This window comes from Malurus melanocephalus, unplaced genomic scaffold, assembly GCF_030028575.1.
Source record: "Malurus melanocephalus ecotype Western Australia unplaced genomic scaffold, MMel_1.1 scaffold_19, whole genome shotgun sequence".
Classification (NCBI taxonomy): domain Eukaryota; kingdom Metazoa; phylum Chordata; class Aves; order Passeriformes; family Maluridae; genus Malurus; species Malurus melanocephalus.
In genome coordinates this window covers 1953657-1980921 of record NW_026623251.1, presented here as the reverse complement: position 1 = coordinate 1980921, position 27265 = coordinate 1953657, and the positions used below count along the sequence as shown (strand labels likewise).

The 27265-nt window shown below is 39.9% G+C and overlaps 1 protein-coding gene across 2 annotated transcripts in view; it reads right to left on the bottom strand.

Moving 5' to 3' along the window:
• EFCAB2 (EF-hand calcium binding domain 2) overlaps nt 1-23382 on the bottom strand; it is a 31321-nt gene extending 7939 nt beyond the window's left edge. For both annotated transcript variants that reach the window (XM_057389706.1, XM_057389707.1), the window contains exons 1-2: nt 23324-23382; nt 5056-5140 (exon numbers count right to left, since the gene is read on the bottom strand). In XM_057389706.1, coding sequence (XP_057245689.1) covers nt 5056-5140; nt 23324-23351 — 113 coding nt within the window. In that variant the 5' untranslated portion in view covers nt 23352-23382. The remainder of the gene's footprint in view (nt 1-5055; nt 5141-23323) is intronic.
• Between the last annotated feature and the right edge of the window lie 3883 nt (nt 23383-27265).

The window sequence follows — 27265 nt, the reverse complement described above, 5'->3', positions numbered from 1 at the left end:
GAAGGAAGGAAGGAAGGAAGGAAGGAAGGAAGGAAGGAAGGAAGGAAGGAAGGAAGGAAGGAAGGAAGGAAGGAAGGAAGGAAGGAAGGAAGGAAAGAATCTTTGTTAGTAAGTCTTCAATACAAGACTGGAGAATCCAGATATCAATTCAGAGCTTGCATATAGGAGTATGCACACACAAGCACAGAAGCAAATCTATGCGGGCTTTTAAGATGATGTCTCAGTAAGCAATGTCTATTTTTTTCAGACATTAAATCTTCTGAAGGTCCTTGGAATTGTTCTTGCAATTTTCCCAAAAAAATTCTTTACTGTTGTGTTGCAGTGTACTGTGTGCAAGTTACTTTTCCACCGTGTTCTSTAATTGTTATGCTTAATTTCAGTAAAGTCTATATTTATGTAGTTGACRAATCACTTGAAAATCTACTGTGATCCAAGGTAATAAATAAAATATAAGCTTACATTAAATGCTATAAAGATACAAATTCTAACTGCATTAAAGAACAATTACAAAAGGTCAGGAAGAAGGCAGCCCTGATACGTCCCTGCTGTGTTCTGAAAGAGTCAAACAGAGCAACGAAGTGGCTTATCACCATTCTGTTTATGCTGTAAATATATTCATAGCTTGCATTTACTGTTGAACCTGGCGCAGCTGTTCTGAAGCTCTAAATAAAATTCTTACCAAAMTGGAAATGCCTCAAAATAATCTAAGATCAACAACGTCATCTAGACTAGAAACAAAAGTTTGTAGAGCTGTCATAAAGCTTTAATGAGACTTACGGAATGATTAAAACCAAAATAACAGAAGCATTAATATAGCTTGTGATTTACAATTCAATTCAATTCAACAACACAGAAATTTAAGCACATTTGAATATGYATTCACAGTGTTGGTGGTTCCCATGATCCAAATCTCTGTGATTCCTTCATCTTGACCAGTGGTGAATTTTTTCATTTGGTGCAAAAATTARGGAGGAATGACCTATGTAAAATCTTATAACTGTAAGGCCCTGAATGTAGCACACCAAGCATATGCAAAATTATATGCGTAAGTCTATGATGACCTCAGACAGGTCCCAAGGAGTTTCCATTCTGATTGAAAATAYGTGAGAAGGACTACAATAGACAAAAGAAAGGAAAAGGCTGGCTGCACCAAACTAGTTCCAAAGCAAAACCCAATCCCACATATCCACGTGTTATGAAATGAAACTATCCACTCAAATGATCCTGCCCCTGTGGGCGTGAATGGCCAATGGCCTCAGGGAGGTCAGTCTTTAGACATAATCTTTGTCCATGCATCCTACTTMTAGTATGGATAATATTGCATTTGTTGTTCTCACTCCTGCACTCCCTCGTATTTTCCTGCTACTTGTAACTCTTCTCTGCCTCCACCAGAACAACATCCAACACAAATCCTGCCTCCTTGCTGTCCCACACTATTTCGTCTCTCACAGACTGCCAGGGATGGGAATGCTGCCATCATYCTCCTGCCTCACCTCACTCACACCCAGCAAAACTGTAATGTGACTAAGGTAAGCCAGCCCTAGAAGAGTCTGCAAAATCTGGCACTGCTGGATGCTGTATCTGGCAGTCTACATGCCTGGCAGCATGAGGATGTTGCTGAAAGTGTTTGTGGTAAAAAAAGTCAGGTCCCATTTGGTAAGAACATGGAGTTTAAAGGATCTGATAGAAAACTGTATTTTGCTCCCAGCCACCTCCTTTCACTTAGTTCAGCCRCAAGAGTTTCTGCGGTGTAGTTTCTAGAATATGAAAATGATGGTTAAAATCAAGTTTATGATCATACAAGTTTTGTAACACAGATGCAATAAATATTTTGGGTCATGGCTTTTACCCTACATATAACACTTACAATGAGAAGATTTGCAATATCACAAAAATCCTTGACTGAAGGACAGGCATGAAACAGTACCATCTTCCTCATGCCTAATTTCTTACTAATTTCTATTTGCATTAGGGAATACTGCTGTTGGCCTGTCGAACCAGTGTAATTTTCCATTCTTCCCAGGTATCTGATATTTCAGGCAATAATACTGATACAGCTACACTTGTGGCTAAGAATTGTGCTGTGTTGCCACCTTCTGATACAAGATAATCAGCCATTAATAATCCCATTTGTGATACAGTCCTGCAATATGAACCTGGGAATAATTAGACAATAAGTTTTTGTTCATTGTCTGTACATGTACTACGACAAAAATYAATGTGAAACTGTGCATTTACTACATCAAATAGACTTTTGGAATGTCTGAATGAATAGATTTTTTTTTTAAAGTATCATTTTTATCATTTCATTGTTATAAGATTTTCTCAAGCTGTATATCCATGATATAATGGATTGAGAAGTGGATAAAATTCTACAGCTGTTTAGCCAAGACTGCAGATGTAAATGACAAACAACAAGCAATGAGTATGCCATGATGCAGTGAGGGCTGGGGGCTCCCAGGGCTGGGGGTGGTAGCGAGGGGGCTCTGCCCCAGGCCAGGCYGGCAGGGACCATCCTACCAGCCAGGAGCAGGGCACCAGGGGGCACCAGGACAGTGACAACCCTGGGCATCAGGCACCTCCCTTGGCACAAGCCAAGAGATTTAAGTGATCAGYCTTCCCTAAAGGGCCCTATGGACAAGGGAACAACTACACTGAGTGTGGAGATGTATCCTGAAATTCTCCCCATCGAGTACAGCTGAAAAAACATTACTTCTATTAAATACTTGCAATTTCTTAAATTTAGAGGCACTAGTAAGCATGCATTTGTACAACCATCATATAAAACGTTGCATCTCTCTTTTCTCTCTATAGTGTAGAAAAGGTGTTCAGARCATTTAACTATGTTTTTCAATTTGTCTTCATGAGAATGTCTAATGACAGCAATTTCACCAGTTCTCACACTCCGTTGTAGTATTTATACTCAGTAACTGATTTATAATTAGAAGAATATTCTTTTGAAAATAGCAATTGGAAATACAAAAAATTACTCCAGTAAATTTTCATGATAACAGCTTATAACCCCAGAATTGGCTCCCTGAGACATAAATATGTGGTTTATGTATTTTATTACTTAAGCCATATTGTTATGTGTATGAATSTTTATGTTAAAATTAAGTTTAAGTAGCACTGTCAAATATTCAAACTTTGAAAATGCCAGAATTATCTAGGAATTTTTAAATTTTACATCCTTTAGCTTTGTATCTTGCAGCCAGTTAAGCCCTGATCAGGGCATAACAGTCCAGGCTTTTATTCTCCACTGAACTTCTACCTCCTTGCTCAGACATATTTTTTGTTTTTCCATAACATTGAATGCTAAAAGTAAAGTGCATTAAGTTTTCCCTCCAGACTCCCATCTGTGCACCATTTCCCCAGTTCTGGTCATTCCACTTCAAAAAGGAGAAATCTGAACAAGAAGCAGCACAAAARAAGAATGGCCAAAACCATAACATAGTGTCTCCAAAGTGATTAAAGACMTCCAGACTCTTCAGCCTTAAACTACTGTGGAGAGAAGATGAATGTGACAGCCAGGTATGAAATCATTAATGAGAAGATCAATAGAGAACAATTTTTTGCTATTAATCATAACACTGAAAAAAATAAAACAGGGACCACTCAAATTATAATGTAGCAGATGCAAAAAAAAAAAAAAAAACCAACAAGAGTATTTCTGTACATTTGTTCAATTCTTTCCATACCTCCCACAAGAAACTACTTGATAGCTCTAATGAGGGTACTGTTAAATACCACCTGGGGCAATCAAGTATGATCATATTTATGTTGATTTTTACATTAGTACTTTTATCATTTTGATTATTCATAACCAAATAATAGGCAAGTTTCTTTCAAGTCTTTGAAAAACATGTCGCTGCCAGAGCAATCTCCATCTCCCATCACACCAGAGGAARGATGAATTGCTGTTGAGTGCAGGTTATTGTGACATACACTGGCAGGGACACCCCTKCATGTGCTGGGACATCCTGAAAGCCAGGGGGTTCATATGGGATCCAGGACCTGTAGTACCAAACGAGCTATCAGAGCAGGGATTTATTTTGTAGCAGTAATTGTGGCCTTAGATCTCTTGTCAATCTGCAGCTTCTTCTTGACCCTTTATTCCACCAATCCCAGCATCTCTCTCTCAAGCAAGTTTCAGTTTTCAACCACTGAATAATTCAAAATGTCTACTAAACAAGCAAAGACATACTCATCCAATCAGGGCCAAAAGCACTGGTTCAGTTACATTTTCTGGTAAAGTAGATGCCAGTTTAGGGAGGCAGGACCTCTGAACTCATGGAGAATGGATACTATGCTGGAGCAGGTTTGCTGGCAGGACTTTTAGCCTTGCAGGGGACCCACACTGGAACAGTCTGTTCTTGAAGAAATGTGTCCCTTGGAAGGGACTCAGGCTGGGGCAGCTCATGATGAACTGCAGCCCATGGGAAGAACCCATGCTGGAGAAGTTCATGGAGGACTGCCCCATGGGAGAGACCTCATGCTGGAGTAGGGGAAGAGTATGAGGAGTCCTTCCCCTGAGTAGGGAGGAGTGGCAGTGACTATCTGTGGTGAACTGACTGGAACCCTTAGTTCCATCTCCCTGCACTGCTGGCAGGAGATAGAGAATCAGGAATAAAATTTAGCCCAGGAAGGAAGGAGGTCAGGGGGAAGATATTTTTAAGATTTGGTTTCACTTCTCATTATTCCTACTCTGATTTGACTGGTAATAAATCAGTTTTCCTAGTAACAAATCAATATTCCAAGTCAAGTCAGTTTTGCCCATGATGGTAATTGGTGAGTGATCTCTCCACACCCTTATCTCCATCCACATGCCTTTTGTTATACTTCCTCTCCAATGTCCTACGGAAGAGAAGAGTGATGGACCAGCTTCAGTGGGCACCTGGTTTGCATCCAAGGTCAACCCACCACAAACATACTTGYCCAAACAGGGTCAAACGAATTGTTTCAATGACATTTTCAGGTAAAGCAGATGCCAATTTAGGGAGCTATTTATCTCTATGCTAGATTCTGTAATATTTCTTTGTGAATATATTTACAAACCTGACATCCACAGTTTTATTGCCTTCACGGTCAAACACCTCAAAAGCTTTTGTAATCTTTTTCTCAATTTCAGCTACTACAGCATCTGCAAAAAGAAACATAAGGAAAAAAAAGATTCACTGAGCTGTTGCAACTAATTTATTTCCAATTTAAGACTTATGACACCAGAAGCACCAAAACTGATAAAGGGCAGAGAGAGAAAGGTACTTTGAAAAAGGAGAAGTTATTATGAAAAAAAAAACCACTCCAACTGCAGGATCTGTCATTTACATTAGTAATATAGCCTTGCTATGGCGCTGCAGCTACACCAAGTCTGGTGGCAATGGTGTACCTCAGTTGCATGAACACACAGCTGCCCAGGTGTACACCTTGCCCAGAGTGAGCCACAGCTCCCTCTGGACCACAAGCCTGAGCCCTTCCTGGATGCCATCGTCCCAGTGGAAGGGGCAAGACAAACATGGGCCCTGGCTTGCTCTGAGATGGGGCTGAGTCACTTCATCCAGGTTTCAGCATCCAGGGAAACAWAAGTACTCTCATGTCCACTCAGTTAGCTATAATGTATGAAAAGCTGAGAACCAGGGATAGAGAGATGTATAAGAAATGTCCATAGTTCATGGTAAATGATTTATAGTAACAGTTTGGAAAGAAAGACAATCTCAGCAAAGGGGCAGGAGTAATTTGCTGCATTTTCTTTTTACATCTCAATCTCTAAGAACAGGGAAAGAAGAACCACAAGTAATCACAGATATATCTCACATAAGCCAGAAATTATATTCTTGGGGGAAGCTAAGAACCAGGAAATAAATTCTGAAGAAAAAAATATAAAGAGAGGAAAAGGTCTATCTCAAAAGAAAAACTCCCTGGCAAGAAAGCCAGGGTGAAAAAAAATGGTGAACTTGTAGCCCATTTATTAGTTTGACTTCAAGTGTCAATATAGGAATATAGGAAGCAAAGTGACATGGAGTTGACTTTTTGGTCCCTGTGGCTAAATACAGCCCCAAATTCCATTTTGCAAACCAGCTCCCAAGAGGCAGCATTTTTTAAGCTAGGCCCCAAGCCCCCACAGAGATTCCACAGGAAAATCTGAATGACAGCCATACTGAGATTGGTATTAGGGATAGACACTTGTTTTCTCTTTTTCATACTTCTGTATTTTCAATATAATAAGTTAAACATAGCTCTCCTCTAGCAGACAATATATTCCCTTCTTTAGTTGATGTGGTGTTAAATGCTGTTGAGCAGCCCAGGCCAACATTATATCATTTTCTACAGATCATTTTCTACAGGTATAACAAATTCATATATAGCTTTCTACAATCCTAGTAGTTTGGCAACCCCTGGGGCTGTAGTGTGCAATAATTTTCTTTCATTTGCCTTGTGCTCATAACAGAAATGTCCTTTTGTTGACAAAGGGGATAAGAACTGACCATAGTTGAATGATACATTTGCTTTGTGATCTCCCTCTCCTTATCTCTAATGAACTTTTTTATGTGGTTTCTCCCCCTGTACTGTTGAGGAGGGCAGAGAGAGCCTGAGTGGGTGCCTGGCAGCTGGCCAAGGGCAGCCCATCACAGGCTGCAAGCACTTCAATACAGCAATGGATTGACCCAGATAAAAGGAATAATTTCTCCAAGTAAAAGAGAGGTGCATTCCCTCATAAAGCTAGAGATGCCTGCTGCTTTCCATCTGTGTTTGGTACTGAACTCCCCAGGAGATACACAAAGAGAAGAGAAGCAGGAACATATCCCATATTCCTCTCCCTGACTTTATTCCCCTGATGGAAGCATGGGCAGGTGTGTGTGTGCTGGATCAGAGACAGGAGCTCAGTTTGGAAGAAGAGTCATGTGAAATTTCCAGCAACAGGACAAGCTGTATTCTTTCCACRGCCTGACAATAATGCCTACCTTTTCTGTGCCTAAGTGCCAGTAAAATCCACATTTATTATTTTCAGAAAAACCCATAGTTAAATCTAAGTGGACCTGATTCCGTCTGGAAAAGTCCCTAAAGAGACTCAAACTACTAAATTTGATGGGTTTTTTTCTGAGTAGTTCGAAGAGTCTTGGATCTTGTCTCCCACGTAGACTTGAGTTTAGTTCTTGACATCAGGCAATTCAATTGTACGCTACAACTTGCAATAGAGAAATGTTGAAGGAATATTTATAGATGTATATTCTTGACATGATGTGCGAGACTTCTGCAGAAATAAAAGTTAGCCAAGAGAAAGCAGGAAAAGATTTTAAGTACTGGAACCCTGTAGGCATCCAGCCTTTCCATGAAAACAGTATACATTAATCTTACCTGTTTGAAGAGGCCTGACAAAGAAAGGTCCTGAATTGAAATGAACTTGATTTAATCTAGGTACCAGATATTCTATATCTCTTCCAAGAACTGAGAGGAAGTTTTGACTAAGAGCCATATCCCTGGAAGAAAATGTTATTGTCCTCTCAAAGATTCTCTGTGAGATGAGTAAACACCTAATAAGCTATTGGCTAAATCTGTCGTCTTCCCTCCACAAATGAAAGCCAAAGATGTTCAACATAGTTCAGGATGGCAAAGCTATTAATCTGAAGAATTCTACAATTCACTCTAAAACCTCTTTGTGAGGGAAAAGAACACGGATTCCAGCTGTAAGATAAGAAATGGGTAAAGTTTTAAAATTATCCTTTSAAGAAGGGTATCAAGAGATCAGACATGCAATTAACTCAGCGGATTGTACTGAAATGGCTCTATACAAGGAGGCTCCACCATGAGTAGATCAATGAAAGTTTCATGTTGCTCTGTGGACAATGTTCTAGAAGTTTTTCAGGACAGAAATACCTACACTCTGATAGAATATGATCTCACTCACTTATTATACTGAGTAGTAAAACAATACACAGTATCAAGATTTAAATTTTCTGACTACTTGTAATGGCTTAAATAAACAAACATTGAAACATACCAAGCCAAAAAGGATTCCAATACCTACATCTACTTACTCCCTCAAATTCAAAGGGATAATGTATTATTTCCATTTTTATGCTGTTAAAATGCTTGAGATACTGGTCAGTGTTGCACCATCCTAATTTATTTGCCTACCACAAAATGTCTTAAAATCTATTTCTCAGATCTAGCAGCTGAAAGTGTATTCGCTATCAGTTTTCTTTCCTATCCTATCCTTTGCTATTTTCCCACTTTGTTTAGTGTGAACTAGATAAAAGCTCTAGATACTGCCAGTTAAGTAAAACTGACAGGGAGATGGGACTCCCAAGTCAATTCTGGTGGTTCTTTCAGAATGAATTATTCCTCTTCAGCTTGTCCAGACTGTTCCCTAGCACTCTGAGGCCCATTTGAAGCCAGCCCTTAAGCAGAATACCTGCCTCAATTGCGGCATTTCTTCTTCAAAGACCACACTTCCAGCCTTTGTAGGGAACAGAAACCATAGCTAGATGTGGCTCTGCCAGACTCTTGAGTAAGGAGAATTTTAAAAAGGGATTTCTAGTTGATATAATTTGCTAGATTCTACTTTTCATCTAATGTATGAGCTTCTTTCTTTCCTTCCTTGGGGCCAATTGCTCTGATGGTTCAGAAAGCCAACCAWTTCTTTCACTAAAGAGAAATTACGGTCAGAAAAAAAGAGTTATCATAAGAAGAGGCAGCCCAGCATTAAAAAAMCACCGAAAATGCCGGGGAGCAGCATCAGTCTGTTGCTCACAGGAAAGGATTTAGTCCCAGTGCATCCTGATGAACCTATTTACACTATGAAATACTCTTAAACTCTTCTTGTGCTACTTAAAAGAGTAAAATTAAGGGCTAATTTGTAGAAACATCAAGTGGACTTGATTTTATTACTTAGTGTTACTGCTCACACAATTTAAAAAAATGTTTATTCTTTATAAACATTAATTTAGGTATATTTTAATAAATATTGTCAATTTTATATTTTAACTCCTACATGCATGTGGATATCTTATTAATTACTCCATCTTCTTTCTATGGTASTATGCTACAAGCAGGTGTGAGGAAACCCCAAGGTTTCTCTGCTGACAGAAATCCTTTCTCAAGTGAGGCTGCCTTGTGGAATTTGTCAGTCTGAAGGGACAGGGGACACAACCAGGTAACCCCAACTCAGTGACAGTTTCAGAGTCATTCACATGTTTTATTCCTGTTTTATTTGAAGTGCTGTTATCAACAGCTCTTTTGTAGATTTCCCCATCAAGTAAGTGGGGCTTATCAGCTGGAAGTACCAAATCTCATCAGGGTCTACAAACTCCAGCACCATTCCTTCCCTTTTCCACTAGCCATTATTTCAATCAAAAAAGTAGGCAGTAACCTTGGTCTTGCCAGTTGATCTAGGAATGGGATACAAAGACTGCCATGAAGAAAAAGGAAGATTTTTTAAAAGGTAATGAACATGAAAGGAGATGTGACTGTGCAGATAGCCACATAAAAAAATGTGCATCTTTAAATTCCCGGCAATCTGCAYTTCAGTCAATATTCAATTTCTGCTCACAGATCCAACTTGCTGTTTTTAACCACTCTCTCCACTCTACTCCAACACTTCTATAAGGCTCCTATGGCCACTCTTGGCATGCTTTTAGGATGAAAAAGATGAACTAAAGACCAAGAGAGATTTGCCTTTGATGTTTGCAGACGCTGTTTCACATGACCTCTCCCAGAATCCTTCACAAAACCACAAATTGAAATAAGGTCAGAATTGAAAAAAAAAAAAAAAATCAGCAAAAAACTCCAAAACTGACCAAAGTTCTAATGAGAAGAAATGTACCATGTATATTTGCTTAAAAACAAAGAAAAAGCAATAAGAGACTTCATAATTGAAACTCTGAGGAGGTTATCAATGAGCTCTTATGAGATCTAACTTTTAAGCAAGTTCTAACTGGACCATCACCTAGGTCAAGATACTCAAAAGCTGTCACAATACTCAGCATCACCTCTACCGGTGAATTCTCAAACATTCTCAAATAAGTTAATCAGTTCTATCATGGCATTTTGTTTCCTGAATAAAAAGGGAAAGCCATGTGGTCTCATAACATGAATTCTTGGCGATCAGCATAAGGTGTTCCCATGCTACAGCTTCTTTCCTAGCTCCAAAACAAAGTACAAAACTCRCTAAACTTTTCTGCCACAAACATTTGTATTGCATTCAAATTAAGTGTGGGGAGCTTGGCTGACATAAAAATAATTCAGAAGTCTTGCCCCAACCCAAAGAAGAAAACCTTATATCATATAGCTAATTCTACTTTAAGGAAATTACTGAGGAACAGGAACATGAAGAAAATCATCCTGAGGACATTTGATTCTGACTTACTGGCAAGATCTTTCTGCTCTGTTGAAGAAAAGGCATGCAATGTTTTTTTTCCTAGTGACCTTCTCAATTCCAGAGTAAGTTAAATGTGCAGTCAGCCTAATATGCTGAACCAGCAATTGTACGCCATGCTCTGAAGATATCAGGGTAAGAGAAATGGTGTATTCTCTACTCTGTACCTCCAGTAGCATGTATGATATTAATATATTGCATTTAATATATATAATTAAATATTCTGCAAGCTTACATATACTAAATAATAATATAAATATTCTGCAAGCTTACACCTTAATTCTATTGTTCATTTCTTTTCTGATATCCAAATTAATATATTGGATATCAGAAAAGAAATGAACAATAGAATTAAGGTGTAAGCTTGCAGAATATACAATGTTGTTTCATTGTGTCTTATGATACACAGCAAAAGAATTAAGGTGTGTAATCATTGAAGAGTCTGCATTCTAGAAAGACAAATCAAGAAGACTTTAAAGAAAAACATAAGGTTTATAMGGCAGTTTGATTCCTCCTAAAAAGGGATAAACCTATTCCTGAACTGCAATCCAAAGAAAACAGATTGATGCAAAGTATTGATGGCACCAATGAGAAATGTGTCACCTGAGTTTAGACATTCAGACTAAGTGAAGAGATAAAATATACAGCTTTGTGAAATTTCATATACATCAGTTCCCAAGAATTGATCAGACTGATGTCTTCACTGGTCATAACACCTACTCCAGTTTGGGGATGCAAGCTATGGCCTGCAGACTCAAGAGAGGGATAATGCTTTCTCTCCTGCATAAGAAGCATCCCATGTTATCACAGATTATACTAAGGCAATCTGAATTTTGGTCTGTGTAAAAAAACTAAAACTTAACTGGTTTAGAGGTCACTTTCAAACATTCCCAAAGAAGCAAAAATTGAATCTCGAGAACATCAAAAGCTTTTTCTTTCATGTTTTTCGGAATTGTTGAGAACTAGCCATGTCACTGCTCCCCACTGCTTATGTTTGTCACTGCATGCACCATGTGGTACACAGATAACGAGCAAAGCCCATCACCAGTGTGGATCAACAAAACCAAAACCCTGCGCTCATCATCGTGAATGCGAGCAACCTCAGACCAAGGGCAGCTCCTCACACGATTGTCACATTCCTTCTTCTAATGGCAGTACAAGTGGGAGCTGAAAAGTTACCTGGTTGTTTCCACCACAGTAACTGCCTTATGGAAAACTTACAGAAAATAAAAATAAAGGAACTCTATTTAAAAACAGAGACACATAATAGAGCTTTCAGAGTGGAGCAAACCAAACAATCTTTCTTCAGCCCCATGGCACCTAGTGTGAACAACCAACCACAAACAGACTTTAAGAAAAATCAGGTTATTAATTTGATGTCTGATATTAAAATACAGGCTGTCAGTTTGATGAAGGCTGTGGAAAAACTTAAGTGCAGAASCCACTTCAAATTCTGACAGAAAAATACGAAACCCTAACTTCTTCTTGCTGTCTTCTTTACATAAAACAATTGCAACATGGGCAAAATATATAATAGAATTATGTTTAAAAAAAAAAAAGCACTATCTTGACTCCAGTTTTGGCAATAAAAATGAAATTATTTTATAGAATTCTGATAGCAATAAAAAAATTGAGAGTTTAAATCAACCGCAATGGAAATACCTTGTTTACTTCCTTTAGGAGTTGACAAATTAATTAAAAACTTACAAAAAATTATACAGCAACTGTGCATTTCAAGCTCAAAGTTGAAAAATCCAATAATATATCAATTTGCAAAATATATCACATTTGTGGTAGTCAGTTGACAGAAATTACTGAAGTTACAAGTTGCCAGTMACTTTACCTAATGAAACAAGATATCCTAAACATTACCCTGGGTTTTGACTGTTCAGTAGATGGCATTTTAAATGCCATGGCATTCTAAATTTACCACAGATTTAGATGTTTCAATATATGTGGCAACCAAAACTAACAAAATTAATGGGGCAATTAAAAACTAATTCAACTGCTGYGAAACAAGGTATAGAAACTACAGCTGCCTTTATAATCAGTCAAACTTGTAGTTGCTAAAAAAAATTCTTAAACTACTTGACACTGCAACATAGAACAAAATAGGCCATGGAGAATGCCACATCAAGGTGGGAAAGAAGCCATAAATAGTCAGTGTCTTCCATCACCTAGAATTTCCAAAGGTATTTAAACCCATAATTCACACAACCTCTAAACACAGTTTAYATAAAAGTGCCATTGATTTGAAAGGTCTTATCCACCACTGACAAAGTTCTCATCCCAGTTATCTTTCCCCAAAGGTGCTGGAGTCATGAACAATCCTGTATACTGCCCTCCCTTCTGGATCAGATATGATTCTTCATTAGTGGAAAAAGTATTTCTTTCCCTCATGGTACACATTCCTGTCGGTTATCAAGTCCAGTTTAATGCTGTCACTTCTGGCTGCTCCTGCAAGGTGCCATTATTTTCCCTGGTCTGTGCTGGGTAGACAGTGCTTACATGAGTCCACAGAGATCACTCTGTGTCCTCAGTCCCTGATAACTCAYACCYGTCTGGCCTGAGTCATTRTGATATAACACCTTGAATAACTGCTCTATTAAACCTGACTCCCACATCCTGACCAGGATCCTGTTTGCTTGCTCTGCCCAAAGCTTGCATTTCTTAATTCTATGTTTCTTAAAGCCAGGAGATGCAGATGACAAAGTATGTCAGCATACTTTGCAGCAGTGGAACTACAGCCACTGGCTGGCCTGTCTGCAGGTAATGCATTTGCCTATGGGAATGGAGAAGGGTAAAATATGAGCGATACCTTTGCTACGTCTGCCAATTCCTTAACAGATGCTTGCTCCAAAACAATATTGTCCCTRTGTTGGAGGGGACCAACAGACCATTATTTTCTGCATGTTCAGATCTCTTCAAATGTCTGCCCTATAGGCAAGAAAATACCTCCTGCTGCTCCAAGAGCTCCTGAGCACCTTGGTGAGGGCAAGCTCAGTCTACACAGTCCTGGGACATCCTGAGGCGGAACACTATAGAGAAAAATTTTTCCCTTGTAAGCAGCTAGTCTGAGTGATGYAATACAGGTACATATCAATCCATGCATGTAATGTATGCTCTTTTTTTTTTTTTATTGTACACTATCTGTGTAGATAAGCTATATTTGCATATACATCTATAGATCCTGAAGCCCCAGTCTCCATAAGAATCAGCAGATGAGCCAGTAATCCTGGGAAATTATCAAGGAATACCACCTGCCTATATTAAAATAGAGTTCTCAAACCTGAAGYACTGAGGTTGGGTGAGTAAGCAATTTTTCAATTTTTTTTTGTTTGGTTATTTGTTTGTTTGTTTGGTGGGATGATACAAAAGGAGTCCTTCCTACTTTCACCTCACAGAATGAATTTGTGATTTGATCTGCATCTGCCAAAGAGGAGAAATGGAGGGCAGTGGCTGGCTTGTTGATGTGACCRTGCATCTGAAATGCAGGGTGCACCATGTTCCAGGTCAAAGCAATTAAGATGACACAGTCTCTGGCAGGGACTCCTGAATGGCCCATAGCAGCAACTAGCTGAGATGGGCTAGCCCAGGTCTTGGACGGGTGTAGRCTGGGGCCAGAACTTGGCTACAGTTCTAGATTCTCCTGCTGATTAAATGTTCTGGACCTAGCTGCATGTCCAGGAAAAAAAAAAAAAAAAAAAAAAAAAACAGTTGGCACATTTGCAATTAAAATTGCAAAATATTCTGCTGCATCTTCTAATAAGTAATTTTTGAGCCATTCTAGAGTATTCCTTTTACATCTACAAGGAAAATGCTCCAGTGGAGCATCATCCTCTACCTTGCTGGTGAGAGTAGGCAGAAACCCTTCCACCTGAAAATGCAATGGAAGTTGCCRGATTCCCACATACACAACAGCACAAGCAGCTTTTCTGCTCTCTGTTTTGACCAGTCAGGATGACACCGGGTGGGAAGATTACTATGATTACCACCTTTAAGCAGCTGGCACAAGGGCATAAGCAAATACTTGGCACCCAGCCCTTCGCCAGCTCCAATTTAATGTTGCTCTACTCCTGGTCCACCATCCTACAGCCCTGAGCTCCTCCTGTCATCCCCCACAGGCCCTTGCTGGGAGTACCACAGCTCATGCCCAGTGACAAGCACCTTGTGGTGTGACTTCATAGCTCAGTCTTGCACCTTTCCCTGTAGTTACAGCTTAGAGTTTTATCACCATGAGTACAAAATCTTTCTGAATTCTGAAATACTCAACTGTGAGAGCTAATGCCCTGACCTGATCTTCTTAAGCACGTTACTCATGTCCTGGCCCACTGTCACCCCACCCCCAYTGTAAATAGTGCAGGGTTATGCTGTGAACTATAACACACATATTATTGTCTATACACCCTGGAGAATACATAACCCTGGAAACAGAAGGAATGCATACAGTCGCTGCTCTGTGTATGCTCAAACCTCAGATAAAAACTAGGGATAATCTCTTAGAGCTTGAAGGAATCTGGAGTCATCATTACTTACAGCAGAAACACTTGGCAGCCCTCCTGAGCTTCTTTCACAATGCAACAGCACCTACCCTGGCCCAGGGGGGTTCTCTCTTCCCTGATTTCACACAAGTCTGCTTGCCTACACTTTCTGCATTTGTTGTAGCAGAGTCTTTGCAGAAAAGCCMGTTTCTTCTTTTTTCACCCTGGTATTTAGTCAAATGCTGAAACATGTTTTTTTCCTCAAGCCCATTTAGACTTTTTGCACTTCTTGGAAGGAAGGGTTTGATGACACAGGCCTCAAGAACCCTGGGAGGGGAAAGTTATAGTGGTATTAACGGGCAGAAAAAGCTATTGACTCCAGGATCACAGCGACACGCATTTTCATTTGATAAGCTGTCAAACATTTTATGCCAGAAGTAGCTGTAAAATTTTTAAAGCAACAATAGAGACATATCATGAAATGTTCCACTGCAGCTCTCAGGACCTGGCCTTCCATGGCTTCCCAAGTAGTCGGCCATAGCCATGCTGCATTAATTCCACAGGCCTCACAACTGTTGCAGATTATTACATTAGAAGCAGCATGCAATAAGGATTCTTAGGAAGAATCGTGTATCCAAATTGGACCTAACTGGTCTCGATTATGATCTGAATTTCAGCCAGCAAAGCACATCATCACTTTGCAGCTACTCAACTTGTGGCCGAGTCTGACTTCATAAAGCCTGGAGCTTCATGAGCCAAAGCAGCAAGCTCTGACTAATATCTCTCACCCAAATCATTTGCATAGGTTCAGCTCTAACAGCAGAGCTTTTCTGCTACCTGGTGTCCACAGACAAGTTGCCAAACACTTGCAATTGCATGCAACCAACACTGAGGGCAGGGAAACAACATACTTTGTCACACGAACTTGCACATCGATGGGGAAAATCCTTTCCTTTTGTAATAAAAGATGATATTTTCTGTGCAGATGATGCAGAGATGTTCCTTCAGTCATCCAAAGAAAYGAAGCAAGTCCAATCTATGTATGGATCTGGATTGCTTTCTGCACGCCCATAATATACATAGGAACTATACAATGATTATCTTATACTTCGTGATGTTATCCTGCCTTCAGTGAAGTGAAAGAAATGTCAACACTTGACATTTGTTAGCCTGCAAAAAATAACTGYGATACTTTTTTTAAAGTCAATACCAGCTGCATGCAGAGTCCCTTCTCATGAGGCAGAGACAAACTCAGCATAAATCTTCATTAGGAATATCTTGCACACCCTGAAACCCCAACTCCAGCAGTTGTACCAGCCAGCACCACTGCAGCAGCTCAGAGCTGACAAAAACAGTAATCTCATTGCAATTTGTTCTATATCCTTCATCTCAGCCACACCTGGAATATAATGAAAGCTTTGTCTAGCCCATACTTATATGCTCTTTCATCACCACCAGCAAACTGCCCTGTGAGGATATATAGCTCCCCTGGTGATGCTGAGTCTTGCTGTATCTCCAGCTGCAGCTGGAAAAGAACAGCTTACATAGGCTGTGACACCAGCAGAACACAGCCTCACTGCTGCGCTATGTGGTCACAGAAAGCATCTGTCATCTGCCCCCATTCCTCCCGGACTCTCCCACAGTGCTGGCCCCAAATGGCAGAGCCACTGACAACTCCAACATCCACAAATACATCACACCAAGTTTCACCGACATGCAGCAATGTATATGTTGCTGTGGGACCCAGAAGAGCAGCTCACTCTGCCAAGGACATGGGACAGTCCCAGCAGTGCACGTGTCACTTGTCACTAACAATGTACACCTGATAGCATGTGTGGCAGCAGTAAATGTCTCATAAATTGAATATACTTTCTGAACAGCCTCTGCACACTGATTGCTCGAGTGGTCCAGAATCAGGCACCAGAATCAACTGGATATGAATGCTCTGAAAAGTAATTTATTTTAAACATAAGACATTATGAAGTTTAACTGCAGTACCACMGTAGTGCTGCTAGAACAGAGCAGTACTCAAATGTCCTTCTTTTGAATCTACAATATAATGGGAGAATGAGGAGTTTAAGTATTACTTAATACAGGCTGTTATTATTTCATATATCAGAAGCCTTTCAATTTGCCTGCCAGTGTCTTAAATGGGTTAAAAATAGTTTCTAGATTGGTTGCAATTCTATCTGCACTACTCTTGTCTTTGCCCAAGCAAAGGAAGACARAATGGCAAGGGATTACAGGGGTTTGCTGCAGCTGCTTGGTTTTTAAGGCCCTGCCTTGATATTATCACTTACAGTGCTAAATCACTTTCTTTACATACCATGAATGAATACAAACYTCCAATTTTCTTTTTATTTACCTACGAGTAATATTCTGAATTTGAACAGCATTTCAGCTGACAACTGACATATCCATTTAACATCARTGGGGAATAAGACATTTCTGGCATTCATCATTTCAGGCAGGCTAAGCTAAAGGAGAAAGTTAGCAAACTTGGAAAAGAAGGATACAAGCTACTCACAAATGAACTTCAGAATTTATGTCTAATTTTCAGCCTAACCATCAAGCAGTAATGGTCCAGAACCTTCTGTGAGCTTACACCAGTGACACAATAATCCTTACATTTCTGAGATGGTTCTTGGAAGGCTTTTGAAGGTTAGGATTCCATACAGTCCCAGGCTGGACTCAAGAAAATCCCTTCCAATCTTATGTTCATGAGGCTGTAACATCCTACCCACACCTATGCAACACTGAAAGGTAAAGGTGATACATTTCCAAAAAGTTGGGAGTCTGTATTTTCTTAAAGGTGGGCTTTTATAATTTAAGGCCTTTTATAAAAATATTGCTGAAATCATCAGGTAGGTTTTCTGAGGACCTGAGATAGGTTTGGGACCTCCAGCCCCTCTCTGTGCCAACAGCTTTTAYCCTCCCACTGGATATCTGCAAGCTGCATTTCTCTCGCCACCTCTGCAGCACCCCAAACCCCATCACTGGCTGTCCCATTCAATTCCCATGACACTGCCATGCTGAGAACATGGCCCACCTCCGAACATGCTGGGCTGGGACATCACTGCCACAGCTGCTGCTTCCCTTAGGAATACCTCACAGGATGTGTAGGAGCTATTTTCAGCTTCTTCCCCCACCTCAGCCATAATCTCAAGGCAGAAARCGGCAGCACAGCTGGACCCCATGGCAGGATTTGGCCAGGGCAGAGAAATGGTGTGACCAACACCCCTGTCTGCATGGCCACCTCCCAGCTGGGGGCTAAACAAAGGCTGTGACAACAGGCTCATGTCACATTTTCTGTTACCCAAAAGATCATTTCCTTTCCACAATCTTTTGCCCAACACATTTTATTGCCAATAGCAACAAAGCAGTATCTGTTCACACAAAATWCAGGTACTGCTACACTGAAAAAAACCTCCCAACCCCTCAGATTTCAGAGTAATTAATATGTAGACATGGAAATTCTTAATAACATGTTAACTATTGTTGGAAAGATAATTTGTGGGAGTTCTTGAGCTCACTGGTTGGCATTGTTGAAAAGACAAAAAAGTTTAAAGCCTTTTCCCTGCATACCATCCAATTTTTTATGCAATAAATCATCTAGCAGTAGAGCCAAACTGAAAAATTTCTGCCATTTTATGCACCATGGAAACAAGAAAACTGTCAATCTGCAATAACCTATTCTACATCCATTTGAGATCAATTTTTGCAGTTGGAGTATAGCCAAMAGGATCAGATCTACAACCCATGTTTGTCATGGTAGATTGACATAACTTATTTTTTGCTTCACTCTCAAATATGTACAACTATTAAAACATAAATCAAATTGATGTCAGGGTGCATGTTAAATTGCATTACAGTCTAATAAAGGCTATAAACTTTTCTCCTCATATAATTTCTTACAGCAATGTCAACAGGAGGATAGAAAAATATTCRAAGTGTTCATCTAAAAATTCCACTGTGATAAAACTGCACACTGATTTTTCTGAGTGATCTTGTATATACAGATTTTCTTCTAGAGCTGAAATATTGCTTGAGCCCTATGAAAGCCACTTATTTTTAACAGATCATACTAATTTTATGATTTTTCCCCATGAATTAAACACTGCCACTTTTTAACTTAGAGATAATTTGTCTCATGGACTACTTTAGCCTAAACGTTTATTGTGTTTAATTCAAGATTTTAGTATCTTTCAAATGCTGATGCTCATTTGTGAAAATCTCAAAACTACACTTTAAAATCCTCYGTATATCAAGACCCTTGAAAGAACTCACATGCTTAAGCATCATTTGCATCATGTTACTCCTTTCAGCAGGATTCCCCAAAGTCGTGCACAGCTTAAGTGCTTTTCTTTGTCAGGTTTGAAACTCTCATGTTAATTAAGTGTGCTCCAAGCAGAATTAATGGTTATGATTGCCTACAGTGCTCACAGCAGCTACAAGGCTCTCTCAGCTTTGACTCAAAACTTCATTAAAATAGAATAAGCATCAATAGCACATTTTCAGTATATCTAGCAATGCAAAAGGCAGGCAAAGCCAGGTGAGGTGACGTGCACAGGGAAGGTATAGATGCTACTTCCAGGCATGAGAAGATTCAGCAGGGCAGGTGAGAAAAGCATAATTCTGCTTCTTTTCAAGAAGGTAGTAGCTGAATGTGTAACTAGCTCTCACCAAATGCTGTCTCCAGTATCTCTGACTTCAGCAGCATGCCATGCAACAAACTGGGGCAGACAGACATACATATATGATGGAGCACACTGTAACTGTATTGACATACTAAAATAAGAGTTAAAARTCTTTCCCAAGCTCCACGTGATGGTGTGTCTTCATCCACGGTGGGAAGAGGTTTTGTAAGGCCTGATTACATCCTGCATCTGTAACTCAAACTACCCAGAACAACTRCTAATCATTTACCAGAGAAAACCATCATTGCCAAATAGTTACTCTCCATAGGTCTTCACAGCAGAATCAAGTAACTTTCTGGAGGACACCTGTAATCCAGGACTGTTTACTTGGTTCCATACAAGCATAAATGCAGAAAGCAGAAGCTCAGGCTATTCAATATACTTACTTTTGGAATAAAATTCATTACTTTTARATTGCATTTTAAATATGCACGAAGGATATGGTCTTTGAAAAATTCTAATACCGATCAATTACATAACATTCCATAATGATGCAGGAATACTGAGCATTTTCTCCTTTATGTACTTCCATGCAATTTCTTAAATCCCAGATGGAGAAAAATATGTCTTCCGTCTAGTTTTACTTGAAGCACTACCACACTGACATTTTGCTTTTAGGTTCTAGCAACATCAGTATTGAGATTAGAGGTATTAAAACTTAGAAAATCTGACATGTTATGTCAAATCACAAAGATAGCATCTGAGAGCAAACGGAAGAACAGACAGACTGAATTAAGTAGCAGAAAAGGGGAAAGAAACAGAATGATAGAARATGGGAAGAATTGTACAAAAGTGAAAAAGATTAAACAAATATTCTAGTGTAATCAGATGGGTATGAAGAAAAAACATTAACATTGTTGAAAATACAAGTGTAGGGAYATAAATTCAGGCATAAAATAAGCAGCTACATATAGTATGGGCATGATCCCATTAACACTTTTCACATGCAAGATGTTATTCACAACATTTGCATAAGCTAGAGGGTAATACTCATGTAAGTAACATGTACAAGAGGTAGCAGGATTTCACCGTTCATCGTTTTTCCTAGTGTACATCATGTATATCTGTAAAACATTTAAGCAGGCGTTTCAACTTTGAAGAAGACAGAACTTGAAAATAATAGGACCTAAGGGAAACCTTTCCAGGAAAGCTGGTGGAATTGCAGTTCTACAAAGAACYGAGAAGAATACCCTAAGGACTAATTATTTGACAATACAACTAATGCTATTAGTTTGAAGCACAATAAAGTAAAACCTGCAGCTTAGGTAGATGTGGAATACTTGTTGGAGAGAAGCATAATCGATGCATGAATCCAGAATCAGGAATCTTAATTAACCCTCTAACTGCTATCAGCAGGAAGGCTAATAGTAACTCTGAAGTGGTCTAAGCGACTTAATCCTAGGGGATTGCTTCTGTTAATGAGACACTGAGTGCTGGCTTTCCTCAGCCGTGTAATGAGGCACCTTCACAGGGCAATAAGCAACTGGTTTGCCTAATAACAGGCTGTGATTCTCATGAATGACAGGAGGTGACTYAGACGTCTTGTCCGTGTGACACAAGTTACTGTCCTCATTCTACAAATAAACTAAAGTCCAGTATGTCACTTTCCATGATCCATTGGTAGGGCCAGGGATGGAGTTTATGGGTAAAGGTCATTTAGAATGACAGTACAATTCTCCTCTAGAAGGTGACAACTAATGCTTTACTGGGAAAAGTGTTTTTCAGAATGTTAAAAAACATGAAGTGCAGAAAAACACAGGAGAGTCTGTCTTTAGTAATACAATAATTAAGTATAATATAATATATAATATTAATTATATAATTTATTATATAATATATATATTATAATTAATATATAATTTAGTATAATATAATAATAATTTAATAATTAATTAAATAATTATAATTATAATAAAAATTAACAATTACAAAGTATTTGTACTTTGGACCTACAGAAAAAAAGGTATTAATAGTCTTTAATTGAGCAATTAAAAACCCACGACCTTCTTTCTCCGGGAGTTTCTGGCTGTAGATTGACAAAATGGCACAAAATCTCAATATTATACATATGGGTGCCCAAAATATATGGAGCCAGGCTTCCCAATACTACTTCCCTCATCTCAGATGGTTCAGCAGAATTCTAGGCTGTTATCCCATCACTTCTATCCACCTCTGCCAGCACTGTGCCTCAGCTTCATTTGCAACACCGGMAAGATGCAAAAGATATGCTTCCACAAAACTAAACAAAAATTAAAAACAATATTTAAAAAAAAACCACTTTAAGAACTGTCCTCAAGGAAGCTACAATCAATATCATTGTTATTTTTTGCAAGATATCTATGTTGCAAAGTGAAGCTAGAAATACTTGTACCAAAATCAAATTAGTCATTTAGCATCATCYACAGCAACTATTTATACAAGAATTTTGTAGCATACATTCTTTCCCAAAAAAATATTTCAAAACCCATTGATCACATTGTTTCAAATACAATGTTCAGACTTTGCAAACCATTGCAATACACACAAGTTTACTCAGAGAAAGGACAGATTTCAGAAGTCACAATATTGTGAACTTTACAGAAAATACGTTTTCTTTAAATGATRCTTGAATATCCTTGAAGAAGGAATTACCTTTAGCTATGAAATAGAACTTCTGGCAACASTCCCTGAAGTAGAACACACACTGGCCTTTAAAAATAAGCCACAATGCTATCAGCAGCACAGATTACTTTTTTTCTGGCAGAGAGAACCCAATGCATCCAGAAATGACTGTGAGGGGCCACAACCAGCCAGCAGCAGGTTCACCCATCCCAGCTGCCCCGAGCAGCCACCCCATGCCATGACGGGGGTTGGCCTCACCACCATCCAGCCTGGATGCACCCTGTGCGGGGGTATCACCACCGTAAGGCTGCCAACACCACCAGGCAGTCAGTGGCATCCCGTGTGGCMGGGAGTGCTGGAGAGCAGCCTCTCGCCCTGAGCTGGAGGCAGCAGTGTGGCCACCCTGAATGGGATGGGGAATCAGGGGATGTATTTTTGTGTGTGTGTGTAAATACGCACGTGACCTTGCTTTCATATATACGTACATACATACATATATATATATATATATATATGCACACATGTGCATGCACAGATATATGCATATACCTATGAAAAAACACAAAATGAGCTGAATTGGAAAGGATGACAAGGATCATCAAGTCCAGCTCCTGGCCCTGCAGAAAATCATATCATGTGCCTGACAGCACTGTCCTAATGCTCCTGAATCTGTCACGTTTGGTGTTGTGACCACTTCCCCTGGGGACCCTGTTCCAATGCCCCGCCACCCTCTGGGTGAAGAACCTTTTCCTCATACCCAATCTAAACCTCCCCTGACTCACCTTCATGTCACTGCCTCAGGTCTTGTCACTGGTCACTGCGGAGATCAAATCAGTGTCTGCCCCCTCCACTTCCCCTCATGAGGACGCTGAAGACCGCAATATACACACACATACACACGCACGTGTATCTACATACGCATGTGTGTGTATGTATATAGAGATACGTATTTGTGTACATGTATACGTATATGTTTGTGTCTGTGTCCCTCAGCGCGTGTCCGCGGGCCACCCCGACACCACYCCCGGCCAAGGCTGCCCGCGGAGCCGCCGCCTCTCCCGCCGCCGGCAGCCTGAGGCGGGCAGGCCGCACTCGGTGGTGCCCGGCCCCGAGCCCGGCCCCTGGCCCGTCCGCACACCTCTCCGGGCGGGGAGCCMCGGCCCCGGCCTTACCCTCGGCCGTCTCCGCACTCTCCGCCATGGCCGCAGCGCCGCGCTGTCACCATGGCGACGCGGGCCTGCTCGGGCCTCTCCTCGCACCCCGGGGTGCCGGGCGTCGCTCCCCGCTGTGCCAGAGAGGCGGAAAACGGGTCCCTTGTACGGCCCACACTGCACCCCACTGCCATTCCAAGCAGGAATCGAGTGAACCCCTTAAACCTGCCGCCTCCAGGCAGGAATCGAGTGAACCCCTTAAACCTGCCGCTTCCAGGCAGGAATCGAGTGAACCCCTTAAACCTGCCGCTTCCAGGCAGGAATCGAGTGAACCCCTTAAACCTGCCGCTTCCGAGGACTCCATTTCTCTCAAAAATACAGTTTTCTCAGCGAAGATGTCCATGTGTCTGAGCTTTGGAAAGTGAAAGAACATTTTATTCTAAATACCATCACGCCGAACCAGCTAAAATATTCTGTCTTGGTGATATTAGATAAAACTGTGTAGTTTAAATTTAGCTGCGTGTTTTAGCAGACAGGCTTGCAATGCCTGGTTCTTCTGACTCTAAAACAACTGTGAAAGTAGGAAAAAACACAACTATTAATATTCTGACAAGACGCAATCATATATTCCTAGAAAATAAATATTTATGAAATTCCTAGAACTAAAACCCTCTCCTTACCACAGCAGGTGTTAGGTTGTCAGATGTTCAATTTCGCAAAGCTCGTGTGGATGACTCCTCCTCACACACTCGTTTCCACCTTTCAAACAGTTAATGATGTTCTCAATATTCATGGAAGCCTGAAATTAAAAAAAAAAAAAAAAAAAAAAAAAAAAAAAAAAAAAAAAAAAAAAAAACAACAAAAAAAAAAACCCAAAAAAAAACCAAAAAACCCATTGGGCCCAAATAGGGCTTCTTTGCTTTAAAAGAAATCACTTTCAAGTAACATTTCAACATTTGCTATTTGCCTTTCAGCCACTTATTTTTGCATTTTTTATTGAACATGGTCCAGAGTAAAGAGGGTATAATAGATACCCAAAAGTATACATCTTTATTCTGTTGGGAAAATAGCTGATCATGCTCTCTAACAAAGCTGATCCCTCTGAAAGGTTATCTAAGTAATTAAAGATTTCAAACTACATGTTTTACTACAGGAGGAGTAMAGATTTGTTTCCTCTTAAATTGCTCACAGGAATTTTGGTGAGAACAGCATGGCAGACAAATTTAGAGGATGCAGTAGCTGAAGGAAAGGCCTTTATCTTTTAGTCTTACAGGGGTYCTATTTCTTATTCCCTTAACCCCTCCACACAGAAAGCTTGTCTTTCCTCATCATAGGTCTATGGTGGTGGGTCATCACATGTTTGAAGCTGGACAAAACTGTGAAAAGCATTGTTTTGGCAAGGATGGAGCTTTCTTATATCCTCCCTCCCCTACCCCAAATGAGGAATTTCATGTTCTTGAATATTGTGCCCAGCATTAGRTTTCTTGTATTTTTTTTCTAGATAATTCAGCATAGGATACTTACAGCTCTTCTACAAATGCTAAACTATTTCAAAGTGTTTACTACATATCCCTAAAAAAGCTTAATAAAATCCTGTTCTAGTTATTTAGTTTTCCATGACAAATTCATGCCCAAAAGATGAATAACTCTTAGTTTTAAAATAAATACAAATATTGCATATTGTGCATATTTATTGAGATTATTGTGTGTTTATAGTGGAATTGAATTAAAGTGAATGAACTGCAACTGTGACATGTTAACTGTGACAGTAACTCCACCTGGGCATCCACCTTTRACATTTTCCCAGCAATTTCTCCAGGGCTTGCACTTGGCTTTCCTCATAACCATCTGACAGATGCTTATCTGTTTCCTCCAAGAGGGATGGTAACAAAAGCAGTGTGTAAAAGCTGATGAAGAAAGGGGAAATAGTGAAGTACCCACAGCTATGACGCATCATTTACACTACAACATCTACATCCCGTGGTAGATGCCGTCTCTGGCCCTTATGAACTGCTACAATAGATCATTGGGGAAAGTGTTGTTCTGAATATATAAAGGCCTTGTTCAAATCCTGAATGTTTATATCAAACTTGTTAAGTTTGATAYTTTTAGCCTAGCTGCAGAATCTTCAGCGACTTAAAGCTCATACAAATTTCAACAAACAGCATTTTGCACTGTCCTGCCTGTGTTGTTGAGATTCCATTCAGGACAATTACTGTAAATCAAAGTGCTTCATTTGCATTGTCTGCTCCAGCCTGGAGTTGCCTTTTGCTTGTGGTAGCTTGCAGCCAAGTGTCAGCACCTGTTTCTCCTTATTCTTCCAATTCCTGACACACAGGGCTTTGGTGTCTTGCCTGTCTGCCAGAGCAGAACAAAATACAGAATGAGAAAGCACTTCAAAATGAGATCTCACTGCTTTAACATTTCCTGGYAGCATATCTTGAAAAATCTGTGTAGGGAAAAAGAATGTTAACAATTATAATGCAGATCAGATATTGGACCTGAACCACATAGCTGTTTCCCTTCTAACTTAATGCACAGATATCTCAAACCAAGGGTATGAGTGGGCTGAAACAACTAATCACATTTTGGCACAGACAAGTACAAAAGGAAACCCAGAACTACTAATTCAACAGCTTGAAATATCAGCTGCTGTATGCAAGATATTTACAGAACTCCTCTGAAGAGAACATACCCTTTTATAATTGTGATTTTTCATTTTAAAAATGTCAGAATATATCTCAGGAAAATTATGGAAGAATCCAGCATTATTGATATAAAGCATGAATCCACTGAAGTTTCAAAGACATAAGGCTCCCTTACCTCCACTCCTAATTTCATCACATACATTGCTCTCAGCTATAAGGGTCCAATCACACATTTTGCATATTTTCTGTGCATATGTTCAGAAATGTTATTCAGCAATTAAAAAACAGGTCTAAAATGGGAGAAGTGATGTAAGAGATAGAGCAATTCAGGGAGGTATAATAACATCCTACAAAGCTGTGTCCTCCCCTGGCTTCAGGGCTGCAAGCATCTTGACACATCTTTGCTCTGAGCATTTGCCAAAGACCTTCACTACAGGACTCCCTCTGTGGGTCCTTGGGGACCATATAACTGAAGGCACAAAGAAATCATTTGTCCTTCACAGAGAAAGTAGATTGATAGCTATGATTCTGTAACAGAACTGTACCTATAGCTCCTCTGCAGCTAAATGGTTACAGCTGTGCTGTTGGGGATTTGTTTCCATGTCACTGTACCCTTTTTCACCTATGTGACATGAATGACCCAAGTGTACCTTCATTCCACTCTTCCTCTGGGATGAGCAGCTGAGTTCAATGACTCAGAAACGGACTCTTCAAAACAGAGTATATTCTAAACATTAGCTGTTCACCCAAATGATACACAGCAACCAGATAAAAATGAGAAAAAGACTCCATCATTCCTTGTCTATGCTGTATCTTTCCCTACAGAATTTAGGTAAATTACACTGAGAGCAGCTACCGCGTTCCTTGCTGTGTGGGAGGGAAGACAGCTTCTCCTCTGGCTTGTTCTCTTTGTAACTGCAGGCTTTGATCCTGTGCTTGAACTAGATGAAGAGAACATAACAGAGGGGGCAGAGACAGACATATAGGGATGCCCTCCCTTATTTCCTCTACCAGTGACCTCTTTCAGGCTGCTGGTATATTTATATTACRTTATCTGTCATAATTTTGCTTTCTTTGAAAGTAAAGGTCTTCCTGTTCTCAGCTACAGAACAGCAAAAAGTACATGAATTAAATAGCAAACCTAGAAGCCCAAAATCTGATCTCTTAAATAAAATGTCAGCATATGATTCCTTGATACCTGGAGTTCACCGGTGCTAAAAGGATCCAAGTCTTGCCCTCCCTTCCCTACTGCACATCTTCCTTCTACCTTGTGCGGGCTCTGCCATTCACTGAGAGTAGATATGAGTCACAGAGG